Raw genomic sequence first — 11,876 nt, forward strand, 5'->3', positions numbered from 1 at the left:
TAAGTAAAAACGCCTCTATTTTAATTTATTTTGCAAAAGCAGGGTCAGGACTACATACGGAAGATGACTGAGCTCTATATAGACGTACTTAGATCGCATATATATTTCGTTCGCGTATCTCCCGCGAGAAATCCACTAAGCGTATTGCCTGGAGAACGCGCAGCATCCAGAATTTCAAGGCGCAACGGGTCGAACGTCTCGGTAAATCGGGTGACTGTCCGCCGCAACGGCCGCCCATCGTTTAACTAGTCCACACTTGCGGCCAATTTCATCGAGCATTCGCGAGCTTCGACTCGAAGCTTGCCAATACAGCGAATTAAACCTTAGTCACTCGAATTCAATGCAAACCGCGCTGGATACCCGCTCTACAGCCCCTCTGGCGTCGGTGGTAACCGATTCGCGATACGCTATTCGCTGTAAGCGATCGTGACTGATATGTTCTCATGGGAATATCATCATAGTTGCCTCGCATCTCACTCCTATAGTTTCATTAATCATAGGCTGATGAAACCACAAACGTTCGAACGGGATGACTAATCAATACATCGCAGTTGTAATCGTAGCAACCTTGGATATAAAATAACTTCAACATATGTATGACGATGTAATTTATAAATACCGGAAATACATTATAGATTGTTCCTTCACTTCGATTCACACACATATGCGCGCGCGTACACACAGTAATAACATTAATCTCACGACTGTTACAATAGACGAGACGAAGAAAGGAATTTGAACGATTTTATCACAAATATAAGAAACCGTGTTGCTCGCGTAAGCGTGCTTTAGCGTTAGCGTTTATTCGATCACGACTCTTTCACATTGATAGTAAAAGACACAGATGCGTCGAAGCACATTCCAAAAAGATTGCAAATTATTTCATGTCGCTACGTCGACTCATTAATGCATTACAGCCATTCAAAGCCGCGACATCGACATGAAGTTTGAGTTCGGTTTTTTGCGCGCTTATGCGGTGCTGGCACTTGCTTTAGCTCCAATGTATTATATTTGTTTTCATGCTACTCTTTCTTAAGGAGGGAAGTCACTATAGAGGGTCACAAAAATCGAATTTTTTTTGCTGTAATTAATAGTACTATATGTATAGAATATATTCCCAAAGCTTGGTTTTAAATTCAAAATCTAAATGTACAGAACCATTTTTCGCACGCAGATACGAGCGCATGGTACGAGATTTGAGCGCACAGTGACTCGCAACGGCTTTGTTTCGAAAAACCTGTTTGAAAAAACGGAAAAAATCATTCTAAGAAAGATCTATTTGAAAGGTGCTTAGGTGGGCACACAAAAATGCGAATAAAAGTTTTAATAGTACGATTTAGCGGTTAGCTCCAAAGTATATACATTCTGGCCTTAAAACCACCGGAATCACCGCCTATATTGCTGTTGGGATATTTAACTACTTTGCTGTTTTGAAGATAATGGAAATATTAGAGATTAAAATTGGGCTTCTATGTAAGTTATTCTGATAGTAAGGACGCCGAGCGAATAAAGAGATTGAAACGCCGCAGCCTAAGTTGCAGTAAAGAGGCTCGAATAGCAAGTAAACAACACCAACTTGAGCAAAATGACTTGTTTGAAGAAGCGGAAGGTTTACTGTATGGGGCAAGAATAGCGGATTAGCAGAAAACAGCTGTAACTTTATAATTTTCTATATTTGAAACTTTAAAAGTATTTTTCTTGAAACGACTTCTTCCAAACTAGTGTGCAAGATAATTCACAAACTATTTGACCAATCGAGTTGCCCTTTTACATACATTTAGTTTATTATATTTGCTAGTCAATGAACCTATAAAATCCATAACATTATTTATTGAAACAATTTTTTCGCATATATAAAGATGGATTTTTATGAGTAAAACTCGAACTTTTTATTCAAGGCTGCATTTTGTCAATTACAAAATTTCTTTTCAATTTCTTTAGGTTCATCGACAAATTATTTCCATAAAGAGTAACAAATTTTTCCCTATTTTGGTTTCAGACGAATACAACAGGAGCTAGAGTGCACACCGTTTTGCGTCGACTCTGCCGCAACGCTCAAGATTTCTTTCACTAAATACAATTTATAAACATTCTTCTTAACTTAAAAATATTTTTTAAATATTTTAATGTACAAGCAAAAACACTACAAAGTTGGGAAGCGGTTGGATAAATACATTCTTCAAAAAAAATTCACGAAAATTCCCTTATTTTTGATGTTCTATAATGATTTCCCCCCTTAAAACCAGATGAACGACTGCATAGTTGCATCGACGCACAGTGAAGTTAAATGAAGATTTATTGTTAAAAAATTGTTATATATCATAATTCTTAATTGATCAAGACGAATCTTTTTTAAAATTAATCGTTAATGAATTTCAAGGAAGACTGTGAAGCTTGATTTTTGACAGGTACTCTGAAATTTGCACTATTAATAACAACCTGGAAATCATGACACTAAGTTCGCATTCAGCGACATACAAAACTCCAGTGCGGTCCTATTTCTACTAAAAACATGCATTTTCTTATAGTTGACAGCAATATTGATAGCTGTTGTTTCTCTCAAATCGACGTAAGAGTCTGACACTACGCATTTACCTTATTGATGTTTATTTGAACTTCGAACACTGAACATAAATAGGTGGCAAACAGCCGCGGCAGATCAGGAAGACGTAGTCGTAGGAGGCGGTGCATAATCGCAGCAGGAACAAGAAAACTATCGTCGTAGAAGTAGACGGCGGATAACCGTTGGAAGACAGGAGCTCGGCGTCGGAGGCGACGGACAGCCGCTGCAGGACAGGAGCTCAGCGTTGGAGGTGGCGGACAGCCGCGAGAGAGTAGGAACCCGACGTCGAGGGCGGCGGACAGCCGCTGCAGGAACAGAAAACGCCGAACCTGAAAACAGATGGTGGAGCCATTGGAGGCTGCAGCGGTGCACTCCGTGGAGGACAAGGTCGCGAGGGAACCAAGCGCACACTGCGCGACGACTCCGTAAAGGAGAAGATCTCAAGGACTTTGATGCAAACACACACTGCGCAACGATTTCATAAGGGTATAAATGGAGTTAAGCACTCGATAAACACCGGTGATGCATCAGGAGTCGGCCGCTTACTCGCGTATGTTCGCATCACAGAATTAGCAAAGACTGCTCTGGAAAAAGACAAAAGAAGAAAATTAAGCGAGTGCTTGTTAATTTTGAAAATTAATGATACATGCAATCTTTCTCTGAAACATATATTTTTCATGATATTGTTACTTTCATTTTACAGCTATTTTTTCATTGTTACAGCAACAGAAAAATGTTCGGACTATTTTACGAGTTTGCTCGATCGTTCACAAATTTGTAAGCATATGATTTTATTTCAACGTATTTTGCGAGAGTTTTTAGCATATATTCTTTCGCTTTTCTGATGTCATTAATCAAGATAGCCGCGGTAAGGGAGCAGATTCCTTATTCAATTAAAATTTTCTTCGATAATCGGCAAATCAATAATCAAAATTTAATAAATTTAATAAATTTAATAAATTTAATAAATGCGTAACCGTAAAAAATTTAATCAATTGATGAAATTAATTATTAATCAGTGTATAATCAATTATATTAAAGTTTTATTCATAATCAATTGGTGAAATTCTTTGTGATTCTTTGTGATATATGACGATTAATTAATTTTGATTATTGATTTGCCGATTATTTTAGTCAAAGAAAATTTTAATTGATTAATATTCAACGTAGCTTCACATCGATAACATCGGCCAATTGAGAACGCGGATGATTCAAATGTCGAAATCTTCACTCATAGTCCTCGTAACGATCGAAACGAAAAACGTCGGAAAGCGAAAAAATTACTGCACTTCCGATAGATGATATTTCATCCATATACTTTATATACCATATGTTTAATTCAGTTATTTATATAATTCTTTTTTAATCGCGTTTTTTTCTTATTTTTGCATAATATCGCCTAATTGTACCACATAAATATTTTTGATGATAAAGAACTCGCTAATGATTAATGTTATATTACTATTAATGTTATGTTTATGTTATAGAATATGTTAATTATGTTTATGTTACAGATTATATTAATGTTATGTTTATGTTATAGAATTTCGTAATTTCAGCATTAATCCGCTTGCTCGCTTAAAACGTTATATTACCTACGATTGCTTGATAACTCGAGAGTTAAAATATTCGATAAATATGAGTAACAAAAAGACTCTGCGAAACTTTTACACGAAATTTCAGACCTGTTCAACCATGAGTATAATTACGACACTCGTGTGAGAAGATTACCCGCATATGTATGCATTGAAATTTTTGTTGAATCAAGCGCTTTGACGGCAAAGCTAAGAATGAGAATTCGATGAGTACCGTAGGTACGTCCATGCATGAATTTCCGGTTGTTTCTCGTTCAATTGTACACGAGAGAAGTTACGGGATAAAAATAGGGCGTAGGAAATACGCAGCTCAGTATTTGTTCCGTGTAATTACAGAGCGCGCGAGTTACGACAAAGGCTTTCTGTATTGCGCTTATACGTTTCGCCCCGTAATGTACAGGATGCGCCGTTTTGCGTTCATACGCGTGTCTATAAACGCGTTTGCCTGTGCATTATATACGAACCTCAATTAGTGCATGCTCGTAGATCATTACAGCGTTTAACGACAATTTAATTTGAATATTATTACAAAAGTGCTAATGTTAATTGTAATATTTTCAACTCTTTAATAAAAAAAACTCTTTAATAAAAAAGTTTCACGGCAGGGAAATTACGGGAAAATTTGTTTAAAACGTTCGTGATAATGTAAATAGAAAAGTGTATATACCTTTTAGAAAATAAACGTCAGTAATTGGTCATTTAAATGTGCTTGTATTATTTCATACAATACATAAGTTCTACATAAGTTCTTTCATAAAATGCGTCATAAAATTTAATGTAATTTGATCTAACTTTTAATTGGCAACTATATATATATAGCAATATGAAAAGAACGTATTATAATTTTTTTAACATCACTTTAAATGAACATCAGAAAGTCTGCCTGCGTTGAAATATAGTACCGCCTTTCACTAGGCAACATTGATAAGCGCATATAAGCAACAAATAAACGCCGACAAATAAATATTTCCCCTTTTTATTGTAGAGCTTGTTGTGCTCTCGACTTATTGGGGAAATAATGCCAAGAATAATGAGCGCGTGTATGCCAGCTATGCGATACGGGAGACGCAAAGTGGTACTGTATAACATGATGAGTAGCGAGTTCGTGCACGGAGAGCAGAAAGAAAAGAGACGGCGACAATAGGTGAACGAAGGTGCAGCGGGGCTATCGGAGGATATACTGGGCGACACGATCGTAATACTCCGCGAAAGACGACAACGGGGTAAGACGCTCTTTAAAACGAGAACAATAAGAAGCTGGCTGTGCGCGCGTGAGGCAAGTTTTAAAAAAGTCTACGTCGCGCATATTACGGAAATTCTTCCATGCATCCCTGTAGTTAACGTCGCATTAATATCACAGACGACAGAATTGGGCAACGTCGGCTGTAAAAATAGCAGGTCTGACGAGAATATATAAGTGGGCGCGCGCGAATGTAAGTGAGAAGCTTTTATCATTCGACTCTTTCCAACGTAAAAGTCGGTCTAAGAAAATTCGTTGTCATACAATACAAACAATTACGATTGTTATTATATTTTATGTATATTATTATGATATATTACTACACATAATATTATTTTTTGTTACTTTTGACGTGTACTTATTATAAATATAAATGTTATAAATCATAACATATAAAATAAAATGAAAAGAGACAAATAAAATGAAAATGACTATTTAATTATTATATACGATATTAACGAAAAATTTACGGTTCACGCGCTCTTATATTCAAACAATTTCGATCTTATATTTAATCTATTTTGCGCTTTAAACTTATAAAAAATCTCTCTAAAGAGTTTTTTTTAAATATAATAATTTATATAAATTATTATGTTTATATAAACCATCGCTTGAAGTTTTCCAAACACCACGAAAAATTTCAAATTATAAACATTGGAAGGCACATAAATTTGTAATCTTTTTGCTATTTTATAGTATACTATTTAATGAAATAATTTTTTCCTAGAAAACTCTTACATCATTGGTCATTATTAGTTAATGCTATTTCAATTTTATTAAGCACGTCAATAATACGTTCTGACATTTTATATGCAGAAAATTGTCTCCTAAAATTTGTAAAAAAAATTCAAATTTTATATGGAAAAGAATTCATGTTTTTTAATGTACATTTATTATTACATTTACCTCAAAGTGTTCTTAATTGGGGACCTTTATGGGCACACAGTGCCTTTTGCTATGAAGATTTCAATCAAGAATTGAAAAATTATGTTAAAAGTTCTAATGGTGTTGCTCGACAGATATGTAATATATTTCGTATGAGATGAGTTGTAAATAAATTATGATTAATAAAATATAAATATTGGACATTTAGTAATGTTAGGTTTACCAATTGTAGCTTCTAAATTGCACCATGATTATTATTTAGCTCTACAACGTCTAAACATAATCATAGAGCACAATTGTGCTCCTAGATATTATCAGAGGATTATGATTAATAAAGAAATTATTCACAGCAAGCGATACTTAAAAGTTAAGAAAAGGTTAATTGTTTTGTTATTTTAAACAACAATCAAATATTTAAAATTGAAATATTTTTAATAATTTCCCAACAAAGTGTTACAACTTTGTTTTGCTATTGGTTTTTATTATGAATCTCATAGAATACCATTAATGCAAAATAGAAAATTACATCACCTCATTGTCTTTAAAAATAAAATTAATAATTTAGCTGCAATAAATGTAACTGACATTAAAGAAAAAATTACAATTATCCAAAGTAAAAAATTTAATATTTTTATAGCTTGCATCCAACCTAATCATATAGAATTACTAACCTAACTATTATGTAAGAAGATTTATATATGTTATTTATATAAAATTAGTTATATTATATATATTTATTATGCAAGTTACCATAAATCATTTATATATATTGCGTACGTAAATTGTAATAAATTGTATATATAATTATACATAATATAATTGCATGTATATGCGTGTGTGTGTATAGCTATATGTATATAAATGATTACTAATTTATTAACACATTCAATGTTTGTAAAAAGCCTTTAAAAAAAATAAATATTTGTCACATATTTCAAACATGCGTTTCTTACTTATAATTGTTATGTACAATATATTCAAGTCACCCTGTATATAAAACTGCAGAAAAATTTAATTTCATATACATAAATATAAGTGTAAATATATTTTGAGATATACTATATTGTGTTCCGTAAAAGTTATACGAAAATAAATAGTTTTTATATAAATCATTTATATTAATCATAATATCATAAATATATTTTTGCATATATTATAAATATATTTTCTTCGTTTATAGTTTTGATATAAAGTGCCTATATCATACATATATTATTGCCTATATTACGAATATACATTCTTCAATTATAATTTTTAGATATACAAAATGACAAAAAATGACTTAATTTTATATATGTAAGTATATATTTGAAATACACTAATATATATTTTCGCATATATGTTTAAGTATATTATATAATATATTTTTAGATATACATTTTTCCATGGGGGCGGACGCACACGAGAATAGGAGATAACTCGATACAGCAAATTAATATGACAGAACATCTCAGTAATAGCAAATAGAATTCTTTCAGACTTTCGGTAAATTGGAGTCATATTCGAGTTAAGCCAAAGTGATAAACGGCAAAGCATAATTTCCATGGCATAAAAGTTACGAAGCTATGGAGATAACTTACGCCAATTTTCCTCGCAGTCCTTCGCGTATAATTAATTCCTTTGTAAAAGTGAGCGAAAAAGCATCGCGTATGTTTCAGCAGATGGCGGACGCATTTGCAACGCTTATTTTTAAACTTTGTGCTTCTCGGGGTAAAATACTGCCCCAACGTGTATAGTCGCCATTGCTCGCTCAAAGACCAATTACTGTCTTCTATACGGTACCAGTTACACGCACGCGAGACGTGTTACGACGTTGTAATATTTCGTAATCGTGATTACGATGACGTGTCGTAATCGTCACGTCAAAGTCATTTCACGATATCGCCGGTATGTAATTAACGCCTTAGCGGCTCAGTGCGATTGACCCGCGCAACATGTACGTTTGAAGTATATCCTACGCCTCCGATTAATTGACGCTGTAACCCGCAGGTGTATTAACACGACGTGTCATGTAATAACCGCGGTAATATGCGGTTACTCGCGTAATCGCTACGCGCGCACCGTCTGGACACGACGATACCGCTGAATATATCATAAACTTTAACTTTAGTCTTTCGTTTAAGTGCTAAATTAACCCAATGCTTTATTTAACTCAATCTCTGGCACACTGGTGTCATTTACGACCCCACATGATCTTTACTTTTTAATTTCTCACAAACTAGTGGAATGAGAACTTTCAGTTTACGCGCTAAAACAAGTTATAGTTGATGAGAATATGAGATTTAAACACTGTTGGGTCATTTCAATTGTCTAGCATATAACAAAACAGCAAAGTTGCTATGGAGTTGTCTTAATCCCACTGTGCAAGATTAAGAAGCGTCGAGATATAAAGGAAAGATATAAAATAAAGATAAATTTTCGCTATTTCGAGATATAAAGGAAAGATATAAAATAAAGATAAATTTTCGCTATTTCGAGATTCTTTGCGTTAAATATAATATATAAGAAAAATTTTATATAATAGCTTATTTATTTTTGACTATATATTTTACATAATCAAGGTTTCTGTACTATCAAACTCTAATCCCGAATAAAAAAAGATTCATAAACAACTAATCTATGTAATAATAATGAAATCCTCATTATTACTACCGCAAAAAATTGAAATTATTAATGATTTTATTCGCCTATTGATTGCATAAAAATAATATATATCCAAAAAATTATACCTTTTAATAAATTGAAGTAATAATAATGTTTTCTTTTTCTCAAAGATTCAAATATTGACAAGAGAAATCTAGAATAAGCGAACCTTTTTCGGAACAGCACCTATTTCGAAACACTTTAATTTTTTTCTGTATTAGCCGTCAAATAATATCAAATTTTTATGTTAGTAACAAAGAACATGTTCATGAAAACTTAATATTATTTGACGGCTAATACAGAAAAAAAATTAAAGTGTTTCGAAATAGGTGCTGTTCCGAAATAAGTTCGCTTACTCTAAAGTGCTAATTCCTTAAATTTATTTTCAGAAATGTTAAAAATTTTTCTCTAAACTCACATTTTTATCGCGTTTCTCATTATATTGCAATAAAATGGAATATTGAAGTAAATATTTGCGGTCATTTTTGTACACAATTCTTTTGTACAGCCTTTAAAATATGTATAATATTTTTTATAAATTCTTTTATTAGCACTTTTACGGTATATAAATATGCAAAAATAAAAACGATCTTTGCGTGCCAGATAAAAATAGCCAAACATGGCTGTAATTTGAGGATTAAGTGGTTCTATGTTTTCTATTTGTTTAAATACATGTTGTGAAGAAATTCCCTATTTTCTTCAGATCTATTTGCCTTTCTCCCTCTTTCTCAAGCTCTTTCACTTTACTTTTAACTTGAGGGAGTTTATGCTAAACTCCAGAAATACCAATAACGTAGAGACAATTACTAAGACAATCACGCCATCATTTTCGTATTTCTTGTACATATAATAAATATATGTTGTTTTGTTTCATTATATTTAATGGAAAATCTAATCATGCATATATAGAAATTTTTCTGCACACTTTTCCGATATTTTGAAAAAGAGTTGAAGTCGATGACGGACTCGAACAATGTCGATAACGCAAAGACGATCGTCACTAACACAATCACACTTTCCTTTTCGTATTTCTTATACATATTATAGAATTTACGTAAATATGTGTTGCTTTGTTTTACCATATTCAATGGATAACCTAATCATGCATATGTAGAAATTTTTTTATAAACTTTTCGGATATTTTGAAGCTTCTATATTTAGATGCAAAGCAATGTTCTTTAAAATTTTTCTTTTTGAAGCTACACTTTTGATATGTACTAGCTGGCTGAATTTTTTATTAAGTATTATGCTAACTGACAGTTTAAGATTTTATATTAAAATTTTTTTGTTTTTCTCACATATTGAGCAATGCTTTTATTTATTTTTGCATGTACTTTCATTGCATAAAAGCGTTTGTAATTCTGTACAATCAATAGGACGTAAACTTTGCAAGAAAATGTCAGTATTCTGTTGATAAAGTTTTCAGCTTCAGCATCCTCTTAAGCTTCTAAATTCAAATATAAATATATAGCAATGTTCTTTGAAATTTTTTTGAGTGAGTAAACTCGCGTTCAGTATAAATAAGTTACGGATCTTTTTTATCAGACGAATAGCTACTTTAATTGACATGGTCTGACAGGTTAATTTACACTCGAAATGTCAATTTTAAAATTTTTTATTGTTTTTATCATATATTGAACAATGTTCCAGTTTATTCTCGCACGTATTTTCATTGTGTATAAGCATTTGTAATGCTGTGCAGCCAATACAACATAAACTTTGCAAAAACAAATTCAGTACTCTGTCGATAAAGATTTCGTCTCCAGCGCATCTTTTTAATTTTTAACTCTAGATCTTTTTAGATCTAGATTTTAACCCTAACATAAGTGAATGTTACTTTGTCACTAATCATTCGACTTATAGACTACGAATTAAAAACAAGTATAATTTTTATCTCTTTTATTTATTACAAACAAAGTAGCAACATTTAAGAGATGTATTACAAGTGCTTAATTAAAAAATAGAAAAGCGTATAAAATTAACTTTTATATTCTTTGCAGATGTTAACAGTGTGCTCCCCGCAAATAGTTTTGTTGCATACGTATTTTGTCATTCTGCGTTTCTGCGATGGACAGAAAGCACAAGTTCTACATTTTTTTACGCTCTTTGAGTCGTTTGTTCTGCGGACTCTTCAATATTCAAAATATCTCCAATATTTTTTTATAGAATTTTTTTTTATAGAATGTCTCAAAGTATTGTAACGTTCGTGCAGTGGCGGAGGTCGGTAGACTATTAGACGAATATTTTGTGATCTGGGATTAAATGATCTGGCTAAAAATATATTGCCACTCGCATAATCGCATTCACGGCGATTTCGATGAATGATCGAGCGAAATTAGCGATATCGATTACCGATGTCCTTACGAGTCGACAATAGGAAGGCGCGATCGTCAAATCGAAAACATATCCGTACTGTAGACATATTCGGCCCTCGTCTATATAGTTGTGAGCATCTGCTATCACCGAGTAATTTCACCCCCGTTTCTCTGCCACCGCTATGACTCTCTCCCTCTGTGTCTCGTAATATTAGTATTAAGTAATGGCGTTGAGTGCCGTCTCCGAGCCAGACGGCGTATTAATTCAATTTTGCTTACGTAAGGTAGATGGCCAGGGACCGGGCGAAGACACTAATTGCGATTTTTAATTAAGGCACTGATTCAATTATGTCCCTTTATCCGCTCTAATTATTAATACCAGTGGAAGGTGGCGGGGATGAGGATCGTAGCTGCTCGAATAGTATCTGTGACGAATGGGCCGCAATTTTAAGCCAGTCTTACCGATCGCGACGTAGTAACGCGGCTGTTTGCCAGGAAAGAGCTGCGACGTTTCGTGTAAACGACATTCCGCTGATGCGGATTTAATTGATTACGTCTTGCAGTTTTGGTAGATTAAATTCGAGCCTGATGTTTTCGCGTTCTACGCGTCGCGTTCGATGACGTTTGACGTCGAT

At 33.2% G+C, this 11,876-nt stretch overlaps 1 protein-coding gene across 1 annotated transcript; it reads right to left on the minus strand.

The window, feature by feature from the left end:
• Positions 1-327: 327 nt before the first annotated feature.
• On the minus strand, positions 328-3,139 carry LOC116841212. The gene is made up of 4 exons (XM_032808895.1): positions 3,081-3,139; positions 2,596-2,892; positions 1,154-1,237; positions 328-414 (listed from the first exon to the last, which is right to left on the minus strand). The coding sequence occupies exons 1-4, from the start codon at positions 3,123-3,125 to the stop codon at positions 328-330; spliced, it is 513 nt and encodes a 170-aa protein (XP_032664786.1). The 5' UTR covers positions 3,126-3,139.
• Positions 3,140-11,876: the final 8,737 nt, after the last annotated feature.

This window comes from Odontomachus brunneus, unplaced genomic scaffold (genome assembly GCF_010583005.1).
Source record: "Odontomachus brunneus isolate Ranch 3 - 2012 unplaced genomic scaffold, Obru_v1 Obru_scaffold_014, whole genome shotgun sequence".
Classification (NCBI taxonomy): Eukaryota; Metazoa; Arthropoda; class Insecta; order Hymenoptera; family Formicidae; genus Odontomachus; species Odontomachus brunneus.